This window comes from Choloepus didactylus, chromosome 1 (genome assembly GCF_015220235.1).
Source record: "Choloepus didactylus isolate mChoDid1 chromosome 1, mChoDid1.pri, whole genome shotgun sequence".
Taxonomy (NCBI): domain Eukaryota; kingdom Metazoa; phylum Chordata; class Mammalia; order Pilosa; family Megalonychidae; genus Choloepus; species Choloepus didactylus.
Window position 1 is genome coordinate 176,006,928 of NC_051307.1, and position 26,652 is coordinate 176,033,579.

The window sequence follows — 26,652 nt, forward strand, 5'->3', positions numbered from 1 at the left end:
ACCATCTTTTCAATGACATGCAAGTCCCACATGTTTTTAAAATATGCCAAGGGAACCTGCACTTATTCTGTTCCTTGCACCTGATAATTTGCTAAGTCATTAGCACCAACCTACAAGAGTTCCAAAGCTTAAATTAACTTTGCTTGATTCTGTCTTTATGTTTCAACTATGAATGCATGATGGAGTGTCTGCCGAGGTCCATAAATGAAGGATGCCCCTATATTACAGCCTCTTTTCCCCTTTGTTTGTGTTCAAGAGCCCTCTTACCAACAGTACATGGAAAACTGTGTATGCCTAAAGTTTTATTCCCATTTAAACTGCTTTTAAGATTATTTTCAAGCTTTAATGTGATTTAAGTAGCATTCAAGTACTTGGCATTTTAAGATCATGACCCTAAAGGGAAAGGTATTTTTTATAATAATCACAATATCGTTTAACTAAGAAGCTAACAAATATCAAATTAGACCATGATGCTGGCAAAGATTACTAATGGTATTTTCTCCCTGTGGATGGTGTGAGCATGAATATGTAAGTGTGCATAGAACACATATGTGTGTTCTAGATCATGAAGCAGTAAGGACAGAAACTGCTCTCTTTTAAACTGGAGATTCTTTCTCATTCCTCTGGAGCTTCAATTTGCAGGGCAGGACCTGAGGTGGTGACCCTTTACATTTGGGTTCCTGCTGGTCCACAAATGTTGGTATTTCACTCCACTTTGGATATGAAGCTGTAGTCAACTGCAACATGGAATTCAGGGGCAGGGACATATGACAGGAGAAAGGAGGGTATTACAATCACTCCTCAAACATTTATGGAGTGCCTGTTGGGTGCAAACAGGGAGGTGGTGGCTACAGAGAAAGTTGTTCAAAAAAATAGCCATGGACCTTCCCACCAAGTAGTTTAACACATATGTATTAAATAGACAAGCTAAGTGGACCATTTTTGTGCAAGTGAGCCTTTAAGTGATGAAAATTTTATAAAGGAATTAAAGGAGCTATCACCTCCAGGGAAGAATGGGAGGAATTAGAGAGAAAAAGCCAAAAACAAAACAAAATGAGGGAAGAAACCTAGGCAGACCCATGTGAATGGTTAGTAATAATAGTCTTTGAAAAATTACAACTTAATATAAAAAAACATAAAGGAATTTTCCCAAATTGTTTTATTTGAACCTGGAAAATGAAATGCAATATCCTAGAAAGCATGAAAGTTACCATAAGGAATAAAGAACATAGCTAAAATTTTAAAAGTGTTTTTATTCTCTGATTATTCTTAAAACAAATAAAAGATTTATTCACTAGTGTTGTTAAGAACACAGACACATAACATTACAATTAACATTTTCTTCCTACTGAAACTGTCAAAACATTTCACTGGAAGCAATGACTATTTTCTGAAAACCTTAGGAAAAAGGGTCCAGGCCTTATGCTTTTTGTCTGATCTCATTTATTTATCTCAAATTTCTCAAAACTAATCTGAAAATTAACCTTTCAATAAAACAGTTTTCTTTCCTGGCAAGCACATATGTTCAAAAGCCTTTTTTTTCTGGTTGGGAGCTGCACATTAAATCCATTCAGCTTTGCAATTTTGCCCAGTGCATTTCCTGGCTCAGTCTTGATTTCCTTGAAGGCACAAATCCAAGCAATTTCTTGCTTTTCAGCAGTAACAATATCACAGAAAGCCAGAGCCTCAACTTTCATTCCAATGGAACACTTAAAAACAATTTTCAGAAGTCTCTAAATGTGTTTAAAAAATCAGTGTTATCCCCCCTACCCACCCCTTGGAACTGGATATACATACTGCAGTGAAAAAGGAAATAATGGCTCCTGAAAAACTCTCTCTAATTTTTACTAAACATGTAGAAGATCCCTGAGAGCCAACAGAATTCTTCCTGAATTAAAAAAGTCCTGACTTCCCGCAGAACTCTCTGAATAGAAAAAAGTTTCAAAACATATTTAAGAGAACCCACTTCTGCCACTAACTTTTCTCTTTTTGGAGAAAACAGTACAGTACAAAATTTTTGAAATTCACACTTCTACACAGTGGGAATATTCTTTACTTGTAATAAATGCATGAAAGCCCTTATTACTGTTAACTGAAAATGGAGTTCAACACTCACAATTAATTTGAACTACGTCCCCCCATGCCCTCATGGAAACAATCACACTGTCACTTGTGATCGATCTTGCACAATTCTTTGTAAAGTTTAAAAGCAATTTAACCATACCATGTGTCACAAAATGAGGTAAGCTTCAGTAAAGTTTCCCTCCAATTTAGTTTCTTTTAAAGAGAAGTTTAAGAGTTATTTGACCCATGGTGCACCAAGGTACCTTAAATAAATTCAGGAAGCCTTTAATAATTCTCATTAGAGGTGTTTTAATCAGTAACAATTTGCTATATAAATACACCTTTGTGGCTAGAAGGAAATAACATAAAAAGATAAGACAAACTATGCTTGAAAAACCTAATAGGTAAGCAACAAACCCTCAAGTTCTGTGAAGGAGGAAAATTGCTTCTCTCTCTCCTCTTTTTTCCCCTTATTTTCAACTGTGTTGGTGCTCTAATGTGGGTACATATTGTAATCACCTGGGAAACTTTAAAAACCACTGATGTCTCAGTCCTACCCTCAGAAATCCTCATTTAATCTATCTGCAGTAAAACCTGAGCATCAAGATTTTTAAAAGTTCCCCAGGTAATTTGCTTAGGGATAAACAGTTGAGGACCACTGCTCGGCTGGGTGTCAGAACCCAGCCCCTTAACTATGGACCAAACATCTGCCTATTTATTCTGTTTCCTTCACTATATAATTTCTCTTAGTTCTTAAAAATTCATCCTCCACACCCCAATCTGACTTCAACTGCTTTTGAGCTATTTAGTCAAGCAAAGGAGGCAAATCAAGGAGATAAGCCAGGAAAGAACTACATATAAGAAAGTGCGATAATGGCAATATGGGAACACAGAAGGAGTTTGCCCCGGAGTCACAGAAGAGGTGACTTGTGAGATGGATTTTGAAGAGTATGTAGGACTTCAATATTGGAAGTCTAATATATGAAGCAGCTGAGCAGAAATGTCCTAGGGACAGGGTTATTGACTATACTTCCAAAAAGGCACCTGAAGAAAGACTTATAGCTTCTACTCTAATGATTTGTTCTTATACTCTTCTTTAGTAATAGAACCTTTACATTTTAGTTGGACAAATGGACCCTGAAAAAAACTGTATTTTCCAGTCTCCCTTGCACCAAGTTATGTTCTTGTGACTAATTTCTGGCCAACGAGATGTAAGAATTGTTGTAGGGTGGTTCCTAGGAAACTTAAAAGACAACTTACAAGACAACTGGTGCATGCCTTTTGCTTCTTCTCCTTTGTTCCTTCTTCCTGCTGCCTGTATTGTGAATATGGTGGCTAAACTCCAGCTACCATCTTGGTCCACAAGGATGAGGGCCATCCTCTAAGGATGGTGGAAAAATGACCTGGAAGAAGTCTGGGTTGCTGAAGTTGACAGAACTGCCATACTAGCCCTGGACTGCCAACCTCTGGGCTTTAATTTCTCGAGAGAGTTAGACTTCTCATTTAGATCATGGTTTTCTCATCTGTAAAATAAGAATAATAGTACCTACTTCATAGGATTGTTGTGAAGATTAAGGGGGTGAATGTAAGTAAAGAACTTAGAATAGTGACTGGCATAGTAAGTAACATAATTATATATACGTAATGATTATTATTGGAGTGCCTTAGGTTCTGTCTTGGACTATTTTCTTCTCAGTCTACATTTTCACTCTAGGTCAGGGGATAGCATGCCACAACTGCAAAAACACAAACTTTTTGTAAATAAAGTTTTATTGAGACACAGCCATGCTGATTTGTTTATCTATTATCTATGGCTGCTTTTGTGTTACAGCGGTACAGTTGAGTAGGTGCAGCAGAGACTATGGCCTGCTGGAAATATTTTCTACCTGCCACATTGCAGAAAAAGTTTGCCATTCCCTGATATAGGTGATCTCATACTGTCACATGGCTTTCAAGAACATTTATATGCTGATGACATCCAAATGCATTTCTCCATCCGAGAAGTCTCTCTGAAACCAGCGTCTTGTATCTGTTGACTTATCCATTTGCACAACCAGCTGGCATTGCCAACTTAATTCTTTCAAAAACCTATTCCTATCACGTCTTCTCATCTCAGTACCACCATCCATGTGGGGGCTTAAACCAAAAACCTGGATTCCTCCTTGACTCCTGTTTTACCTTCATGACTAACATCTAATCCATTAGAAACTTCTCTTGGTTCTTTCTCCAAAATAGATTTTAAATCCAACCACTTCTGTCTCTACTGCAATCATCCTATCCCAAACTGCTAGCATCTCTTAACTGGATTCCCAACAGGTCCCCTAACTGGCCTCATCTCACTTTAATTCTTTCTTGATATAGCAACCGAAGAGGGACGTTTTAAAAATACAAATCAGATCCTGCCACTTTCCTGCTTAAAACTTTCAGTGTCTTCCTATCACATTTAGAATGAAACTCACACCCTCTACCAAAACTTGGCCCTCCCCCACCTCCCTTCAAACTCTATTTCCTCTCTTACACTTGACTCCAGCGCCAAAAGCATCCTTGTTGTTCCTTGAACATCCCGAGTTCTTGCCTGCGCCAGAGACACTGCACGTTCTTCCCTCCCTCAGAAATGCCCTCCCTTCAGCTCTTTCCAAGGTAGAGCCCTTTCATCCTTCACGATTTAGCTTAAATGTCCTTTTTCTGGGTTTCAGGGGCTTCTTTATTCCACTGTAGGCCTAAAGGCCCCTGGCACTCATCACGTATGTAATGACTTTTGTTTCTTTCAGGAAAAAGATGGAAAATTGTAACTATTGTTTATTGTTTTTTAAGTTGCACCAAGATTTATGAGGATTTAAAAAATCTGCATATTGCAATAAATGTAATAACTGTGGCTTGCAATGTTCCTGTGAGGCAATCATCTGTATAAAACTGAGTCAGTTTGCTCTTTCATATCTTTGTCACTGAAGAACAGAGATAGGTTTGATTATTAAACTTACCTTTATGGAATTATGAATATGTTACCACTGCCAATCATCTGCCCCAAAAGAGGTTGTAAAAGGGTCAAAAAATCTCCTGAAAGAGCTACCAAAATTGAGGAAAAGTCCATTTATAAATGTGAAGGTGTGGAAGTCTATCACCATCACCTATTATTACCTAAACTTTTCCATCACCCCAAATAGAAACTGTATCAATTAAGCATTAACTCCCCATTCCTACCCCAACCGTGACCCCATGTAACTTGTTATCTAGTTTGGGAATCTATGAATTTGCTTATTCTAATTATTTTATATCAGTGAGAACATACAATATTTGTCATTTTGGGTCTGGCTTATTTCACTCAATATGATGTCTTCGAGGTTCATCCATGTTGTCTCATGTCTCAGGACTTCATTCCCTTTAATAGCTGAACAATATTCCACTGTATGTGTGTGTGTATATACTACATTTTGTTTATTTATTTATCTGTTAATGGACACTTGGGTTGCTTCTATCTTTTGGCAATTGTGATTAATACTGCTATGAACATTGATATGTAAATAGCTTTTTGAGTCCCTGCTTTCAATACATTTGGGTATATACCTAGAAGTGGGATTGCTGGGTCACATGGTAATTCTATACTTAACTTTCTGAGGAACTGCCAAACAGTTTTCCACAGTGGTTGCACCATTTTACATTCCCACCAACAACAGAAAAGTGTTCCTATTTCTCCATTTCCTCTCCAATGTTTGTTCATTTCCACTTTTAAATAGTAGCCATTCCAGTGGGTATGAAATGGTATCTTGTTGTGGTTTTGATTTGCATTTCCCTAAGAGCTAACAATGCTGAGCATCTTTTCATATGCTATCAGCCATTTGTATATCTTCTTTGGAGATATGTCTATTCAAATATTTTGCTCATTTAAAAATTACATTGTCTTTTTGTTGTTGAATTGAAGGGTGTTCTGGTTTGCTAATGCTGCCCCTTATGCAAAATACCAGAAATGGAATGGCTTTTATAAAGAGGTTTATTTGGTTACAAAGTTACAGTCTTAAGGCCAAAAAAGTGTCCAAGCTATGGCACCAACAAGTATACCTTCACTGAAGGATGGTCAGTGGAGTCCGGTTAGTGCCTCTGTCAGCTCGGAAGGCACGTGGCTGGTGTCTGCTTCTCCCAGGTTGCGTTTCAAAATGGCCTTCTCTAAAATGTTGCTCTGGGGGCGTTTTGTCCTCTCTTAGCTGCAGCTCCTCTTCAAAATGTCACTCTCATTTGCTCTGAGGTCCTTGTCTGTGAGCTCCTTTATATGACTCCAGTGATCCAAGCAACACCCACCCTGAATGGGTGGGGTAACACCTCCATGGAAATTATCCAATCAGATGTTTCACTCACAGTTGATTGAGTCACATCTCCATGGAAACACTCAAAGAATTCCAATCTAATCAACACTAATACGTCTGCCCACCCAAGACTGCATCAAAGAACATGGGGTTTTGGGGGACATAATACATCCAAACTGGCACAAAGGGTTTCTTTATATATTCTGGATATGAAACCTTTATTGGATATGTGGTTTCTAAATATTTTCTCCTATTCTGTAGGTTGTATTTTTACTTTCATGATGAAGTCCTTTGATGCACAAACATTTTTAATTTTGATGAAGTTCCATTTACCTATTTGTTTCATTGTCTTACTTGTGCTTTTAGTGCAAAGTCTGAGAAACCTTTGTCTGACAGAAGGTGCTGAAGATTCATTTTGAGTTAATTTTTATATATGGTGTGAAGTAGGGACCCACCTTGATTGTTTTGCATATGGACATCTAATTTTCCCAGCACCATTAGCTGAAGAGACTATTTTTCCCCACTGAGTGGAATTTATACCCTTGTCCAAAATCAGTTGGCCAAAGATACAAAGATTTATTTTTGAATTCTCAATTCAATTCCATTGTTCTCTATGTCTGTCCTTATGACCATGCTGTTATGACCACTGTAGCTACATAATATGTTTTAAAATTGGGAAGTGTGAGTCCTGCAACTTTATCCTTCTTTTTCAAGATGATTTTGGATATTTGCGGCCCCTTACCCTACCATATAATTTTGATGGTTTCCATTTCTGCAATGAAGGCTGTTGGAATTTTGAATGGTATTGTGTTGAATCTGTAAATTGTTTTCAGTAGAAAGGACATCTTAACAATATTTAGTCTTCCAATCCATGAACACGGAATGCCCTTCCATTTATTTAGGGCTTCCTTGATTTCTTTTAGTAGTGTTTTGTAGTAGTTTCCAAGAATGAGATGTTTCCCTCCTTGGTTAAATTTATTCTTAGATATTTGATTATTGTAGTTGCTATTGTAAGTGGAATCTTTTTCTTGATTTCTTCTTCAGTTTTTCATTGCTGTTGTACAGAGACACAATTGATTTTTGATGTTGATCTTGAAACCCACCACTTTTCTATTTTCATTTATTAGCTTTAGTATCTTTGCTGTGAATTTTTCAGGATGTTCTAATTATAGGAGCATGTCATCTGCAAGTACGGAAAGTTTTACTTCTTCCTTTCCATTTTGGATGCCTTTGATTTCTTTTTCTTTCCTAATTGCTTAGGCTAGAACTTCCAGTACAATGTTGCATAACAATGGTGACAGTGAGTATCCTTGTTCTGTTCCTGATCTTAGAAAGGAAGCTTTCAGTCTTTCACCATTGAGTATGATGTTAGCTGTGGGTTTTTCATACGTGTGTTTTATTGTGTTGACAAAGTTTCCTTCTATTCTTAGTTTTCTAAGTATTTTTTTTGTCAAGAAAGGGTATGGGATTTTGTCACATGCCTTTTTGGCATCAACTGAGATGATCATGTGTTTTTTTCCCCCTTCATTCTATTAATGTGGTTTATTAAATAAAATGACCATTTTATATTGAACCACCTTTGCATACCTGTATTAAATCCCACTTGATCGTGGTATATTAATTCTATGATTCTTTTAATGTGTTGTAGGATTTGGTTTGCTAGCATTTTGTTGAGGATTTTGCATAAAGTTTTATAAGGGATATTGGTGTACAATTTTCTTTTCTTGTGGTATCTTTATCTGGCTTTGGTATTAAGATGATGTTGGCCTCACAGAATGAGTTAGGGTATGTTTCCACCTTTTCAATTTTTTAGAAGAGTCTGTGCAGGACTGGCATTAATTCTTCTTGGAATGTTTGGTAAAATTCTACAGTGAAGCCATCTTGCCTTAAGCTTCCCTTTGTTGGAAGGTTTTGATTATTGATTCAACCTTTTTACTTGTTATTGGTCTGTTGAGGTCTTCTATTTCTTCTGGAGTCAGTGTAAATAGTATGTGTGTTTCTAGGAATTTGTTCATTTCATCTAGATTATTTAATTTCTTGGTGTACAGTTGTTCATAGTATCCTCTTATAATCCTTTTTTTCTGCAGATTTGGTAGTCATGTCCCTCACTGCTTTCATTCTGATTTTAGCTATTTGTGTCCTCTCTTTTCTTTTCTTCAGCAGTCCAGCTACAGATTTGTCAATTTGATTGATCTTTTCAAGTAACCAACTTTTATTTTTGTTGATTCTCTATATTGTTTTTGTAAATTCCTTATGTCATTTATCTCCACTCTAATCTTTGTTATTTCCTCCCCTCTGCTTGCTTGTGGTTTAGTTTGCTTTTCTTTTTCTAGATCCTCCAGTTGTGAGTTTAGGTCTCTGATTTGAGACCTTTTCCCTTTTTAATGTAAGCATTTAGGGTTATAAATTTCCTCTCAGCATTGCCTTTGCTGCAGCCCATAAATTTTGGTATATCACGTTTTCATTTTCATTCACCTCAAGATATTTGCTAATTACCCTTGTGATTTCTTCTTTGACCCATTTGTTCTTGTTTCAGTCTGCTAAAGCTGCTGGAATGCAATATTCCAGAAATAGGTTGGCTTTTAACAATGGGGATTTATTAAGTTGCAAGTTACAATTCTAAGGCTGTGAAAATGTCCAAATTAAGGAATCAACAAGAGGATACCTTCTCTGAAGAAAGGCTGCTGGTATCCAGGGTTCCTCTGTCACATGGGAAGGCACATGGTGACATCTGCTGGTCCTTCTCTCCTGGTTCTGGTTTCAATGGCTGTGTCTAAATGTCTCTGAGGATTTTTCTCTGTCTACTCCTGTAGGTCCTTCTTGCTTCTCTTGGGTTGTTTTCTTTCCAAGCTCTCTCTCTCTCCATGAGCTCTCTTAAAAACTCTGGTAAAGGATTAAGTCCCACCTTGAACTGGGTGGGTCACATTTCCAAGAAAACAACCTAATCAAAATGTTCCACCCCCAACAGGTCTGCACCCACAAGAATGGAATAAAAGAACATGGTCTTTTGTAGGGTATATAACAGTTCCAAAACAGCACAGTTGTTTAAGAGTGCACTGTTTATTTTCTACAAATCTGTGAATTTTCCAGTTCATACTCTGTTACCGATTTCTAGTTTCATAACATTTTGGTCGGAGAAGATACATTGTATGAATGCAATATTTTTTAATTTATTGAGACTTGTTTTGTGACCTAACATGTGGTTTATCCTGGAGAGTGACCCATGTGTACTAGAGAAGAATGTGTATTCTGCTCCTATTGGGTGGAGTGTTCCATATGTTTGTTAGGTTTTGTGGTCTATAGTAGCATTCAAATTTTATATTCTCTTACTGATTTTTTGTTTAGATGTTCTATCCATTATGAAAGTGATATATTGAAGTATTCTACTATTAATGTAGAATCATCTATTTCTCCCTTGTAATCTGTCAATATTTCCTTCATATATTATGTGGCTCTTCCATTAGGTGCATATATATTTATAATTCTTATGTCTTGTTGAATTATCAGTATATAGTGACTTATTTTGTCCCTCATAACTACTGGTAATGCAGAACTTTCTGCTGCAATTTTATGTGATGTTTGTAAGTCTTATACCTTTTTTTCCTTCAATTCTTCCATTAATGCCTTCTTTCATATTTATTTATTTAGTTATTTTATTTTTCTCATTGCTTAATGTGTATATATTCTCATATTTTTTCTTTGTGTTTACCATGGGGTTTAAATTTAACATCCTAAATCTATAACAATCACATTTGATTTGATACCAACTTAACTTCAATAACATCATATGCACTGTTCATACACCTCTCTGTCCCCTACCTTTTTGTTGTACTTGTTACAAATTATATTTTTTACATTGTATGTACAAAATCTTACATCTATCTTTACTTTTTTAATGCATTTGCATTTTAGGACCTGTAATAAGTAAAAAGTGGAGTTACATTTAAAAATACAATACAATACTGCTGGAATTTATAATTACCCATATGGTTAATATTTTAGTTTGCTAAAATTGCTAAAATGCAATATATTAGAAATGGGTTGGCTTTTACAATGGGGATTTATTAATTTATAAGCTTACACTTCTGAAGCTATGAAAAATGTACAAATCAGGGCATCAACAGGTGATGCTTTCTCCCCAAAGACCAGCTACTGGTGATCCTCAGCTCCTCTGTCACATCGCCAGGCACATGGCGATGTCTGCTGGTCTCTTCCTCATCTCCAAGGTTTCGTTTCTTCCAGCTTCTGGCTTCAGTGGCTTCTTCTCTTCCTGTGGTTTCTCTCTCTTTTCTGTGTGCCCTCTCTGTTTCTCTGGCTTTTCTCTCTGAGCTTCTCTACGTGTTTCTCTGAATTCCATCTCTTATAAAGGGCTCCTGTAAGAGGATTAAGACCCACCTGGGGCACGCCTCAGCTGATATAATCTAATCATAAGGTCCTACCAACAATAGGTCTACATCTACAGGAACTGATTAGCTTCAAGAACAAGATCTTTTCTGGGGTACACACAGTTTAAAATCACCACAGTAAACTTTACTGGAGGTCTCTATTCCTTTATGCTGCTTTGATCCATGGTCAAGTGTCCTTTCCTTTCAGTATGAACTCCCTTTATCACTGCTAGAGGTGTAGTTGTGAAGACCTCCTCAGCTGTTGTTTATTTGGGAATGTCTTTTTCTCTCCCTCATTTTTGAAAGACAGTTTGTCTAGAATTAAAATTCTTTCTTGGAAATTGTTTTATTTCAGTACTTTAAGTATTTCCTTCCACTGCTTCCATGGTTTCTGATGAGAAATTGGTGCTTAATCTTATTGGGATTCCCTTGCATATAACATGTCTCTTTTCTTTTGCAGCTTTCAGAACTTTCTCCTTGTTGCATTGTATAGTTTCATTACTAAGTGTCTGGGCATGGTTCTCTTTGAGTTTATCCTGTTTCTGGTTGGTTGGGCTTCTTGAATGTGCTGATTCATGTCTTTTGTTAAATCTGGGAAGTTTTCTGCCATTATTTCTCTGAATATTCCTTCTACCCCTTTCTCTCTTTCTTTTCCTTCTGGGACTCCCATAATGTGTACATCAGTATGCTTGATACAGTCTGTTAGGTTCTGATTGCTTTTTTATACTTTTTCCTTTCTTCTCCCCAACCTGAATCATTATGATTATCTTGTCTATGAGTTCGCTGATTCTGTCTTCTGCCAGCTCGAATCGGCTATTGAGACCCGCTATGAAATTTTTCATTTTAGTTCTTAGGGTCTTCAACTCCAGTATTTCTTTGGTTCCTTTTAAAAAATTTCTCTCTCTATTGAGAGTCTCATATTATTCATTCACTGTTTTTCTGATACTGTTCTTTCTCTGTGTTTTCCTTTATCTCCTTGAGCATATTTGAGGACCATTTTTTAAAGGTCTTTGTCCTGTATATCAACAGTCTGGTCTTCTTCATTGCTGGTTTCTGGATTTTTATCCAGCTCCTTGGGATGAGCAATCATTTCCTGTTGCTTTACTTGTCTTGTAATCTTTGGTTGCACAATGTACATTTTAATATTTTAAAGTGCTAACTCTGAGTTTTCATCCTGAGATGTCTGTTCATTAAGATTACATCCAGCTAGTGATATGACAGAGATTTCCTTGAGTGTGAAGAGCTAACAAATATAAGCAAACCATTTTTCATAGTCTTTGCAAATTGGCTGTGCATTGGTTGGTGGTCCTCTTCAGAGTTTAGCCTTCCAATTCAGAAGATCAACCTGAGATGAATGTGAAGTGCAGGGTCCTCTCCATCTTTTCTGATACTATGTTTTGTTCTGGGATTGTGCTTGTTCCTGGCCTTAAGAGTTCCCTATTCATAGGATTTTGAATGCCCCTTCTACTCCATATGAGATAGACTTTCTCCCCCTCCCAGGTACTCTATTATATGGCTTAAAGGAGATAATCCTTTGCTCCAGGCCACTTTGATTTAATTGTTTCTTCACTGCTCTAGCTGTCTGCAAGCTGCTTCTGCCTGCAGGGCAAGTTCTGGGAGGGAAGCTGAGCCAAGTTCCCTGGTTTAGATAGATTGGCATGAACTTGCAGGCATCCCAGTATGTGCATAGGGATTACCATGTTCCCTGTTGAACAGTACTAGGACCCACAATGGGAGCCCAGGCTGGCTCCATGCCTGCCAGGCAGGGGTTGGGAGAGAGGCCAGCAAGAGCACCATGAGTGGCTCCTACCATTTTTAAAGCTGCATTTTCTTGATTTGGCACTCACCAGTTACTAAAACCCTTTAACTGTTTTCTGGAATTTTGAGACAGATGGCTATGCCAGGTTTTGCTAGTTGTTCAAAGATTCTGTGTGAGAATGGCACTGTGGAGTGTACAGCCATGTTAGTCGACCAGCTGACTGCTTTTGAAAAATGACTTACAATTATTTCATTTCCAGAGTTTTGAATAGGAGCCATATCTTGGTACTTTTGAAGTAGTCTATCTTAAAATAGCACTCCTCACACTCCCAGAACATATTGGAAATTTATGGTTCTTAAACCCCTCCTAGGATTCTTCTTCTGGAATCTTATAGTCAGTACTTTCAAGCTGTTTATTCCATATACTTTTTATTTGACTTATGAGGAAACTGAGTCCACAGTGATAAAGTGACTTAATTGCCACATAGTAGGTGGTGATAGCTATTCTGACCAGAATGTAGTATTGCTTTGCCTGTATCTGTTCCCCTATTCTAGGCTGGGCCTTTATTTCCCCAACTGACCCTAGTGCTTTAGAATGGAGGAGATTAAGGGAATTTGTCCCAGGTTTGGGCACTAATTCTCTCTCCTCTGGACTTCTGCCTAATTATATAAAACCTTGAGTTTCTACGATCATGCCAAACTCTAGTCATTTTAGAATCTTTCACTTCCTCAGCCCTTGGTGGGTTAATTAGCATGAATCACCCTCCCCTCAATTACTGTAATTGTGCAATTATTATTAAATGAATACTGTGACACTGGATTCATATTCAGTCAGTGTTCCCAAAGTGATCCAATAATACCAGTCACAGGGGATGCTTTGAAGGGAAAAAATGACAAAATGAGGTTCTATGGTCAAATGAGTTTGGCATACAATGCATTGTATATCTCCCTAGTGGAGATTCACAGAAGAAAACTGTTAACTTTGACTTCATGTAACCCAGCATTTCCCAAGTTTGTATGTTCATAAAACACCGTGTATCTTGTAACACTTGTTAATAGTTGTGATGGTTTGGATATATCATCTCCTCCACAAAAAGCCATGATCTTTAATTCAGTCTTGTGGGATATTAGGATTAGGTTGTTACCATGGAGATGTGACTCACCCAACTGTAGTTGATAACTCTCATTAGATTATTTCTACGGAGGCATGACCCTGCACATTCAGTGTGGGACTTTATTAGTTTATTGGAGTTCTTTAAAAATGCTGGTACAGGCCCAGATGCTTGCTGGCATAGCTCAGAGATGCTTGGAGTTGCAGACCCCCAATGTTGGCTGCAGCAGAGAGAGAGATACTTTGGAGATGGCCATTGAAAGCAGACTTTTTGCTGATGCTTTGGAGATATTAGCCCAGAGTTTGCCCCGGGATATGCTAAGACAGCACTCCCAGGTGCTTAGAGAGAAATGTCCTGGGAGAGAGAATCAAGAATGCACAGGAGCTGAGAAAGGAGCTGGAACACAACCCAGGATCACAGATGCCAGCCATGTACCTCCCCAGCTAACAGAAGTTTTCCAGGTGCCAATGGCCATTCTTCAGTGATGGTACCCTATTGTCCATACCTTAGTTGGACACTTTTTATGGTCTTATGACTGTAACTTTGTAACCAAATAAATCCCCTTTATAAAAGCCAATCCATCTCTGGTGTTTTGCATTCCAGCAGCATTAGCAAACTGGAACAATAGTGTTTCATGCAACACAGTTTGAAAAACTCAATATTCTGTCCTGTTGAACATTTGCGGGAACTAAGTTCATTTGCCAGGGTATATGACCTGAGAGAATGGTGTATGTCTAAGATTACACACTGAGAAAAGAGTGGAGGAGCCTGGGAAACTGCCAAGTGAGAATGTCATTTTTTGGTCATCATCAGGAAAGAAAACTACAGGCCAGAAAACTGTAACACCTCCTAGGGAAGAAACAGACTGGGCACATGGAATTGCAAATTCCCAGGTGGCCTGTAGAATAAGGCCAGGGCCTTTGGGCTCTGGGGTTAAGTATGTTTTGGTAGGAATAGAAACCTACACACTTAAATCTCTCCTCTTAAAAAAAAAACATCTTGTATACTCTGGATTTGTTTCTAATCCTTAGTATTTAATAAAAGCTTTTTGATAGTTTCAGCCTATTACAGCTCCTCAAAAGGGTATCAAGGAGAGGCTTTCATTCACAATGTATTACAAAGCAGAATTTGCTTTTACAGAAATGTGTTTGAAAAAGTGACAATGAGTTTATTAGTATAAGAGGATGGATTCTGATTTGTTTCTGTGGAAAAGAAATGGTGCTGATGAGAACACTGAAGTGGGAATAGGACACTCTTGGGGCCCGACTTGTTGGAAGCAGCCACAGTAATTGAACTGAGAGATTTCAAGGGAAAGACGGCTCTCATTAAGGCACTATGGTGGCCTACTTGACTTTGACACTCTCCAGGTCTAACGTTTGGAGGTTGTGTGTTTTATTTCATTAAGATGGAAGGGGTGCCCTCACACATTCATGCAAAAGATACCACAAGCCCAGTTACTACAGCCATTTACTAAATGTCTTTTGTCAATTTACAAAATGAATGGGTTAAAGAAAACATTCCTTTGTGGTTCCACAGAGATTACAAAATTGTTAGGTTAGTGGTTCTCAAAGTGTGGTACTTGGACCAGCAGCATTAGCATTTCCTGGAACTTGTTTGAAAATCAAAATCTTCAGGCCCCTGCCTAGACCAAATGGGTCAGAAACTCAGGAGGGTGGGGCCAGCAATCTATGTGAATAGTCTCCAGGGGATTCCCACGCAGCCTACAGTTTGAGAACCCCTGGCTTAGAAGGAGGCTCAAGTTATCCCAAAGGTTGGTCTCACTGCCTGCCAACATTCCCAGACTCACTGCCTCCCACCTTGAACCCTGGATTCCCAAGCTCCTTTTGTCTTCTTCTGTTTGTGTTTCCTCCTGGCTCCTGGCAGGCAGACTTGCCTTGGTCCTTGGTCCAAAACTTGGTAGGCCTAATTAACATAGGAAAAATAGTGTGCTCCATGTGGCCAGTCCAGTTCAGCTTTCCAAGCCTCTGCTTTTTGGGTTTTGGTGACCAAGCACTAACAGTATAATAGTACTTAGGTTATTCTAAGGTCAATGTTCAAATTGCAGAGAAAAGTATAGTGTTTATATTCTGGATATTTAAACTAATTTAGGCATTCACAATAAGCCAATAGTTATTAATAATAGTTGCTTAATAAATGAACAAATTAATGAATGAGAACAGATTATATGGCTGACAGACCTTTAATTGCAATCTTCCAGACTGTGAGCCATTGTGTACATTGCTCATGTAATCAGGATGATAGGCTGAAATACAAGACATGGCTACAACATGCCTCCATTTTGCTGCCTTTATGACATTTATAGCTCACATAGGGTACTGGAATACTGTAGGGCTACGATGACCTGACATGCAGTGATTCTTCGTGGGCTGTCATTTGTCCTCCTTGAGAGGTCCAGAAACCTAGCCATCTCAGACTAGGGAATTTTTTCAGTCAAAAATATTACTCAAACAGCTTTGTTGGATGCTTGGTCCATGAAATTCTCCCTTGAGTATTGAGAAGTAATATACAGTCTGATTTTAGTCTAAAATCAATATTTGTTCCACTTACATTTTTAAGTAATGGGTTGTAGAGCCTGAAATTCCAGGATAAATCTGTGCTGTTTCAAGGCCTCTCTTCCATAGCATTTCCAATGGATGAAAGAGTGCTGGTTAATGTCTGGAGTTCTAGCACATTGTCTTGCATAAAAGAGGCATCCAGAATAAAGATCAAGGGCTTTATTCTGACTGATATTTCCTAAGACAAAAAGTAAATCATTAAGTCTCCCTGTGCTTTGAAAGGATGAGTCAATATTCAAAAAAGGCTCAGAACCCAGACCAAATGAAAAATGTGTACATGCAAAAGTGAATACAGAATGGGATACTTAAGGTTGTAAACTGAAAGAAAATAAGGCTTTTGAAATATATTTCAGACCACTGCTAACACCATCAAATTCTTCTCTTTCCTAAGTTAGACTTTTCCAAGTCTGCTCTTTTTCATGAATGAACATTTGATTCAAAAGCAAATCTTTAGTGACTCTAATAGAGACTAGTATGGCTTGGGCATCACCGTCTAGAAAATATACAACAAAATTTCAGTTTTGGTTTAGCTTTCCTTAGAACACTGGCTAAGTAATGATGATGAGGTTTAGTCCATGGTGTTTTCATAACCAAATAATACAACTGGAGGGGGAGTTATTTCCATTCATTTTACAGAGTGGAAAAATGAGGGGCTGATTTTTTTCAAGCTTACACAGCTTACTAGGAAGTTAGGATGGAGTTAGTACTGAAAATTAGATCTTTGAATTTCTATTCTAGAACCAGCTTGTCCCACTTCACCACACTGCCTAAGTAGAAAATTATTTTAATGCTTTGAAAATTCTGGGTGGCTAACCTTGTGCTTCATTACAAATTCAAAGACCACTCTAATGACCTATTTTTCCAAAAATGTGCCTAATTTAATGCCACCACATATATCTATTTTGATCAATATGTTTTGTTTCCCTCTATCTGTAGAAAAAAATATTCTTCAATATTTTATGCTTTTGATGTACATCATTCATTTGTGCTTTGCATGAATATCACATAGCTACTCAATTTTATTTATTTTTAAAATTTAATCATTATAGCAGGTAGATACATTTACCCTCAGTTTAATGTGTTAAGGTTAAAATTTCATTATAATTCACACTGAAGGACTTGATTTAAAAAGTTGAGTGGATGTTTGAGTAGAATAGTTTTGGTATCTAACAGCTATAGTATACTTTAACCCAGTGTGCTGGTTTGGATGTATTATGTCCTCCAAAATGACATTATCTTTGATGCAGTCTTGTGTGGGCAGGAAACTTATTGGTGTTGACTGGGTTGGAGACTTTTGATTGGATGTTTCCATGGAGATGTGATCACTCAACTGTGGGTGAGATCTTTCACTGGATAATTTCCATGGAGGTGTGGCCCTGCCCATTCATCATGGAGCCCTATAAAAGCTCAGACAGAAGGAGTGAGCTTGCTATAGCCAAGAGGGACACTTTGAAGAATGCACAATAGCTGAGAGAAGGAGCTGAAGCTTACAGTGACACTTTGGAGATGGCCTATGAAAGCAGACTTTTGCTCCAGAGAATCTAAGAGAGGACAAACACCCCAAGAGCAACTGAGAGTGACATTTTGGAGAGAAGCTGAAGCCAAGAGAGGAACGTCCTGCGAGAAAGCCATTCTGAAACCAGAACTCTGGAGCAGATGCCAGCCACATACCTTCCCAGCTAACAGAGGTTTTCAGGACGCCATTGGTCATCCTCCAGTGAAGGTACCCGATTGCTGGTGTTACCTTGGACACTTTACGGCCTTAAGACTGTAACTTTGTAACCAAATAAACCCCCTTTATAAAATCCAATCCATCTCTGTGTTTTGCATTCTGGCAGCATTAGCAAACTAAAACACCCAGAATAACATGTCAGGAATTAATTTTAAAACAAATTTCCCTAATTATAAGAATAGTGAAAGAATGAATGAGTCATCTCCACTTACTTTGCTTTTTCACCTTTAAGAACAACTAGTGCAAATACCAGACTGTATCACAATTGATGTAGTTTTCCAAAGATGTATTCTTTGTTCACTAAAAGCTCCAGTCCTTATATTTGAAGTTGTTATTAAGAATAGCTAAACATAAAAAAGTTCAAAGTACTGATACATGCTACAACATCGATGAACCTCAAAAATATGCTAAGTAAAAGATGCCAATCATAAAAGGCTATATATTGTATGATTCCATTTTTGTGCAATGACAAGAAAAGGCAAATCTGGAGAGACAGAATAAGGCTGGGCGCAGGAATGTGGGGAACTGTGAATCAGTGCAAGTTTTCTTTTCGGGGTGATGGGGGAATTTTCCAAAGTAAGATTGTGGTGATGGCTGCACAACTTTGTAAACATAGTAACAGTCACTAAATTATACACTGAACACGGGGATTTTAGGATATGTAAATTATACCTCAACGAAACTTTAAAAAAAATAGATACGGGATTACAAATAGCTTGAGCAGATAAAACTGATTATCAAAGTAAAAAAGTAAGAAGTTCATATCATTTGTGTATAAATAATGTGTGTATTATTTTCCCAGAACCAATGTAAGACACATAATGAGAGGAAGACATGGTCTCATGCTAAAATTTGCAACCCATGAAGAAGACATATCAACAGAGGGAAAACAGGATTTTACACACTGAGTACTTCAAGCAAACATGGAGTAAAATGGAATTATTATTTCTCAAGCAGCATAGATTAAATTCTTCATTATTCTTCTCTAAGTCTAAAGTCAGCCAGTCAATAGAATTTTCATCATTGCTTGGTTGTTAACATAGTTGCTGCTCATTTCAAGTCTAGACTCAAACCTCTTCCAGTACATCTGTTTGAAAATCCTGTGCAGGGAGGGATGTGCCTCTAACTTATTATCCTTAGCACACAGTACAGTAGTGGGCACACAGAACACACTCAAATAAAAATGTTTCTGGCATAAATTAAGATTAATTCACAATTTCTGGTAAATCAAACAGGCATGTTCAGAAGCCACAAAAACATAAGGCAGAGCATTGTTAAGTTCTTTAATAAAATTTCATAGCAGCATAAAGAAAGGAATGATTCATTCTGATGTGTAATGAAGAAAGAATCACAGAGGAAGTGATATCTGAACTGTGCCTTGAAGGATGAGAAGAATAAAAGAGAATGTGTGAGAGAATTTTCAAAATTAGGATCTACTTCATGTTGGTACCCTGAGATTCAAATCTAAAAATAATGACTTGAATTTCAAAATATCTCAGAAAGACATGCAGGTAAATATCAATATGAACCTTAAGACATACCACAATCTTAGTTGTTTTGTAATTGCATAGGACTGAATTGTGAAAACACAAGAATGCTCCGATAGAACATGGGAGGAGAATAAAGTGGCAGGGTCTATATTTTAACCTCGGAAAAGTCTTTGGACTGTGGAGATACTGCTTTCCATTCCTACTACAGAGAAAGGTATCCCCCAGGTAAGCATCCTCTTGTTATTCCAACCTTAAAAATGTTACAGAGAAACAAATTTTTACTCTTCTGACATTCACATTTAAAGCATTGAATGGATGCTTAAAAGAGGATTTTTAGAAAATATACATTCTTCCAATCCAGTGAGATAATGAACAAGCTCGTCAATAAAGATATAGGCCTTCTTATGCAAAGATGTAGGTAGTTTGGAAGGTCTGGAAACTATTTCTGAATCACATACTTAGATTCGAATTTTTATAGAGACAAAGATCATACAATATAACATTATTCTTTAAGTCCTTCTGCCAACAATATATAATCTGAATCTAATTATGAGGACACATGAAGTCAAATTCAAATTACGGGATATTCTCCAAAATAATCAGCCTTCATTCTTCAAAAATGTCAATGTCAGGAAAGACAAAGAAAGGCTGGGAAATTGTTTCAGATTAAAAGAGACTAAAGAGATATAAAAGCTAAATGAAATGTATAATCCTGGACTGGACCCTGGGCCAGGAAAAAAAAAAAAACTAGTATAATGGATGATTAGTGAAATTTAAATAAAATCTGTAGATTAGATAATAGTATGCATCAAGGTTAAATTTCCTGATTTTAACAACCATACCATGGTTTCCTAAGGGAATTTCCTTGATTTTACCAAACACATGGAGTATTTAGAGTTAAAGGTGCATGATGCCTGCAACTTATTCTCAAATGGCTCCTTAAAAATAGTAAAAATATGTATACATACAAACACACACATGCACACACACACAAAAGGATAAAGGAAATGTGGCACAATGTTAACAATTGGTGAATCCCGGTTAAGGGCATATGGATGTTCTCTCCATCATTTTTACAATGTTTTGGTAAACCTGAAGTTACTTCAAAATAAAATGTGAAAAGAAATTTATAGGTCTGCCTTAGCAGACCTTCCAAGAAAGCATACAACTCACTCAAACTTGAAGATTTGGTGGTTCTTTGCTACCAATTTTATTTTTCTAATTCAGCTCTTAAAAAAAGAAATCAACTCAATTAGTAAGCAGATTTGCAATGAAAAAACAAATAAATTCAAGTAGCCTTTGATTCAATCAAGGAAAATGCATGTCATGTTGAGTGGCGTAATTTTCTTCTATTTTAGTGATGATCAACAAGCTTATGTTCTTGATATTGCGAAGGCTTTTTTCAAAATCATAGAATGAGCATACATTTCTTTTTTGGGAGGAACAAATAAGACTCAACAAAATGACCATTTAAAGGAAAGTTAAGAATGAAAATATCACATATAACTAGGGATGGATAACAAGGAGGCACTATTCCCTGTGTCCAGTCATAATTATTAAGTGGGATGAAGCCAGTGAAGAAACTTGTTTCCTTGGAAACTTATTCAACTGAATCTGCGGCAAAAATGAACATGTATTTTTTTTCCTTGAAGGGCAGGAACTTCTTTTACTTACACAGTTTTGACCTTTAGTTTTATATCTTAGGCTTATTATAAGATGTTCTTTCCAGAGCTAGGCAAACAAAGAATCAAATAACTGTCTTTTCATTAGTTCTGTGGCTTGACTTACAGTAGTCTGCCCTTTATAGCTGCACATTAAGTGATAACCCTGGGTGGTTTGGGTAAAATCCACCACTCATCAAATATTGCCATTCGATTAATAAACTGTTAATGCACACACAATATTCTAAATCAAAGGTCTCATGACTTTATAATGTAGATAATTGAGCTAAACAGACATATTTACAGTTAAGTTCTAAGTTTTATGAAGCAGTGAAGTTTAATAAAGGCAAGTTTTTAAAATAAACTAATACTGACAAATGTCATGGGAGTAGAGATTCACCCAGGATAATTCTGTTTCAGGTTAATTCCATGGATAATGATTCAGGACCATGAAGGATTTCTGACTCTCATTTTATTTCCAAAGCTCAAGATTCAAGATTTCTGCTATGCTTGCAATTGTGTATAGAGGATCAGGGTCATGTTTATTCTAGTTCAAGTCAAGAAGGCTAAATTAGTTCAGAACCTAAAAGAATAATCTATCAATGCAGCTCATCATTAGAATCAGCCACAGAAGAGAATAATTGGAGAGAAACCAGCCCTGTAATAAGGAAGGTCGTAAGTGCAGGTGAAATGGTTTTCAATAAACTTGTCTACTTTACCTGCCACAATTGGAGGCTATCCTTGACATTGAGTCTCTAAATCTTCAGGGGTACTTTCAAATCTAAAGCCTCCCTGCCCTGGCGAGGAAAAGATATAAGCCCATATCAGTCACTGATAAGTTCAAGGAAATCACTTTATTATGGAGCATGAATGTGTTTTCAGAAACCAAAGGGGAAGAAGACTAGACTTACTGGGGAACTGAGAACAGGGGTCTGGAGAGCCTGATGACTCCTGCGTTCCCAGGGCAAAGTGTCCCAAAGTGACAAAGAGTGTTAGGCAAGGGATTTCCCAGTTTATTCTGGAGCTGGTACCATGTATTTATGGTGAGCATAATTCAGATTTTTGGAGCCAAAACATGTGATTTAATGTGTTGTGCCTTTTTTCCACCACAAAGACACACTTAACTGTGAGTGTGATGTTTGTAACTTTTAATTTGGAAAAATGATTATCATATTGGAGAGTTACTTTAAAACAGTGTAGATTCATGTCCTTGGTTTTTTTGTGGTCAATTCACCTTTGATTACATTTTTTGTTGGAGAGATTAAGTGATTTATTCAAAGTCAAATAGCTCATTAATGTTAGTTCCAAGACCCAAACCATGGTTTTCTGTTCTAAGAATTCTCTATGTGCCTTGCATGTGCTGGGCACTGTCCCTAAGATTTGACACTGTAGGCTCCAAGGAATATGAATCACACTGGCGGCTTGGTGCTGGGACTCTGTTGGCTCTGTGTAACCTGAGGATTCTTGGAACGCCCTGATAGCCCATAATCAATATGCCAGTCATGCATTTGTCTAAATTTGGCTTGAACTTGTTTGCAGTTTCATCCTGTGCTCAGCATCATCCTTGGCAAGCAGTGAGGTAGGTGATGTTTGTCTTCAGGGCACTGTACCGCACGCAGCCTTAACTATGAGGTACACAAGGTCGTTGTACAGGGCACAACCTGACAACCTGCACAGAGGTACATGATAATTCTTCTCTTTACTTTTTGTCTCTCTCATCCATTTCCCTGCTATCCTCAGCTCTTTCGTGGCCTCCTTCCATTCCTGTTCCTTCCAGTGCTTTTACTGGATCCTGTCAAGGGAAAAAGGAATCTGATCCAATTTATTCACTTGGAGATGGCAGGCGACTTGATAAGACATCCAGCCAGGAGGTTTGTATTTTGAAAGACCACAGAATAAGGACAATGATGGAATTACAGGCATTCAGGGCAACCTGTCGTACATGTCCTGGGGGAAGGGAAAGACTGAATTCTAGTGGTCATCTACGATGTCTTTGTAAGACTGCTTCTCTCAGCAATATCTCTTCAACTTTCAAGCTAATTATGTACTGGGTACCTGATTTTGTCTGAAAACCACCTGTTGGAAGCATTAAGGGATTTGGTGGTTATGTCTGTGTCCACTGCATCTGTAACATTCCTGGCGCTGGAAACTTCAGTCCTGCCGGTAACGATTAGTGGGTATTCTCACGTGGGCTTTCTGCACCTCATACCATTTGTCCAAGCTTCATTCTATAACAATAACTCCCATTTATTGAGCACTTACTGTATCCCTTAAGATGGCCTAAGAGCTTGTTTCTTTCCATAATCCTACAAGGTAGGCCCTCGTTGTACAGATGAGGAATCCTCATTCTCATTTTACAGACGAGAAAAGTGAGACTCAGACAGACTAAGTGACTTACCCAAGGTTCAATGGCTGGTAAGTGGCAGCACCAGAATTTGACCCCAGATTATATAACTGGATATGTACTGGGCCTCACTGCTCCCTTCATGGCAGGACTAACTGCCCTGCAGCTTCACCTGAGAGTGAACCAGTGTTTCCTCAAGATTGCTTTCTTAGGGTGCCTGGCATTTTGTTGCCCTTTCGGGTCACAGCAGAGAATAACAGCGAAGAGCTCTGTCTCTGGAGCCAGGCTGCCTATGTTCAAATTCCAGTTCAATACTTCATACTTTTCTTGGTTTCTTATTTAAATTTTTATTTAAAAAGAGTTCGAAAAAAAATACCTAGGTTGTTGCTATGGACTTCTCTTTCAACTGTATATGCCTCTACTATAGCTGTGTACGTGATGTGTTGTTTTGCATCTCTTCATTTATCTTATGAAGGTTGGGAAAAGCTGGAGGAGGGGCACAAGTATAAGAGATTGTTTATATTCTAACATTATTGTCATTTATTTAGCACCTACTAAGTGCTGTGCACTATGCTGGGTGATTTACATACATTGTGCTTCATCTTTACAACAAATCTGAAAGCTGGATTTTATTATCCTGTTTAAAATTAACTGGCCAGATATGTTAAAAGTGTTTCCCTGAGCAGGTGAATTAAAGAGCAAGAAGTCAACCTAAACCTGTCTGGCTGAAAAGCATATGCTCTTAACATTTAAAAAAATTACACTAGTTATTCATTTATGAATTCTTGCTGTAAAAAAATTTTGAATGCAGTTGTATATCAAATCAATATTTGCTTCCTCCTTTATTCTACCTTTTCCTTTTTAAGGTATCTACTGTTACAAGGTTGATGTCCAGGGACTTTTTCTATGCACATTTGTGCACACACAACTATGTAGACTTTTAAAACTATAAATTGGATTACACTACACTTATTGCATGCATGCTATCTATCCATTATATACTCATAAAATCAACTCTCTTAAAAAATCTTTTAAAAAATCTTTATATTCCAGTGCTTGCTTCAGATATATCATAATTTATTTGAATAGTCCCTATGGCTGGACATTTAGATTGCTTCCAATTTTTAAGTGACAAAAACAAAGATGCAAAGAACACTTTTGAACAAACGTCTCTGTGCCCTTGTGTGAGGGTTTCTATGGGACAGAATATTATATGAGGGGCTGCTGTCCAAGCATATCTGCATTAACATTATGACAGACATTGCTAAGTTGGCCTTGGAAAGTCTGTGGCCCACCAACTCCTCCATGCTGCATCTTAATGACAACTGAAGCTCGATGGAACAGTGCCTCGGATTTCTCATGTTTGCCTTTCTTTGGCCTTGCACTGTTTCTAATTTTTTCCTCCCCTCCACTCTAGCTGATACCTTTTCTTTTCTTTCTCGCCCATCTATTTCTGTCTGCCCTGGTCTACTGTCTGCCCTGCCTTGAACACAGTTCTCTTACATATCTGAAGCTGGTAGAGAGCACTTATTTTCATGTCGATTGCTAAGGCTCCCAGAGTGCCCTTGAGGACTATGAATCACGCTGATGGCTCTATGCTAGGATGGCAGACCCTGATGTATGGTGAGTTGGGGCAGAGTGGAGAGTGGAGATGGATGGAACAGATGGTATGACTGGTGGACAGGCTCAAGCTTTTTAATCCTACACCTTCTAAAGACGCTTCACCTGAAGATGTCCTTGTATTTACTTAAGGACGAAGATAATGATCACCCACTGAAAATGTGAATGTCTACCTTGAAAGATTATAATGCATACAATGACTTGACTTTATGTCTCTCCCGTTTTCAGAACACTTTGATATCTTGGTAAATGAGAATTGTACGTCATTTAAAATTGTCATCATTGATTTGATTCATTTTATCTCCTGAGGAAGAGCATGAGTTAATAGTCTCCCTCTCTGCTGACATGAGCTATTGTTTTAAAAATTACTTAAACTTGTCTTAAATCTTGGGGACTGGTTTAATAAATTTTGGTACATCTATAAGAAAGAATTATCTATAACCAATAAAAATCAGGTTTCAGAAGAATATTTAATGACATGGGAAAATGTTCAAGATATATTGTTAAGCATTAAAAGCTGGTATATGAACAGAAAAAAACCTGAAATATAATAACACTTTTAACAGTGCTTGTCTTTGGGGGATGGAATGATTTTTAAAAATTATTTTTGTTGAACTTTTGGGAAATTTTCATTTTTTCTACAATGACCATGTAGGGCTTTTATAATTGGAGGAAAAACAATAAATTTGTTATTAAGATTAGACTATTTTCTCTTGTCTTTGTGGGTATCTGAGACACAAATTTCTTGATATTAAACATAAAGCAGACTTAAGAGATATTTTTGTGAGATCACTAGATTGCTGTTATCCTTTTTCTGATGTGACCAGGGAGGTCGGCTCAGTCCCTGCCTTGTTTCTTCCTCAGGTTCCATTGTTTCAGGAAGATCCTCATCTACATCAAAGACAAGCAGCAAAGTATGGAGGTCTGACTTCCTGGGTTCAGAGGGACTGGCTAGATCCAGCCCCAGGGGCCAGGCCTCTGCCTGGGACCCAACCTTGTGGGATCAGCAGCCCCTGTGGCTCCTGGAGAGCTGTCCAGAGGGGTGCATAGCGGGCAGAGGGGCAAAAGCCTTGTAAGAACTTAGGGGAGGGCAGGGCCCCAGTCAAACAGCATGGGATTCTCAGAAGGGCTGAAGTCCCAGAGGGATGGGTTACTAGGACAGGGTAATTAAGTAGACCACCCAGTTGCGAATTAAGACAAACCAGGCCTCAGGAAAAGTCCAATCAAGAAAGGTGAGACCCAGGTGGTTCTCCAGGTGTAGTCAGGAAGGGAAGAAAAATGCACATTCTTTGAGAGCCCACTAGGTGTCAGACACTTTCCTATACTAAGAATTTAAGAATATTTTCAGGTACTTTCTTATATTCAGGTCTTAAGAATTACCAGGGGGGCTGATTAAAAGAGATTCCTGGGCCCCTCTCCAGAGCTTCCAGTTCAGTACAATTGGGACAAGCTCTGGGTGCTCCTAGTACTACTGGTTGGTGAATTGCATTTTAAGCAGCCCTGAATACATCGGCTCAGACCCTGGGAAGGGAGGAGGCAGACTAGGGAGTAGGAGGTGGTCCTCACGAAGGAACGATCAGTTCAAACTGTGACAAGAACCCCAGGGAGGTGT

General features: G+C 37.9%; 1 protein-coding gene across 8 annotated transcripts in view; it reads right to left on the reverse strand.

Annotated features, from left to right (window-relative positions):
• THRB (thyroid hormone receptor beta) overlaps positions 1-26,652 on the reverse strand; it is a 431,077-nt gene that overhangs the window by 50,011 nt on the left and 354,414 nt on the right. Inside the window, exon 1 of one of the 8 annotated variants that reach the window (XM_037845856.1) lies at positions 3,325-3,466. The exons of the other annotated variants lie outside the window; for them this stretch is intronic. Coding sequence (XP_037701784.1) covers positions 3,325-3,442 — 118 coding nt within the window. The 5' untranslated portion in view covers positions 3,443-3,466. Of the gene's footprint in view, positions 1-3,324; positions 3,467-26,652 lie in introns of those variants that run through there. 8 annotated transcript variants of the gene reach the window in all.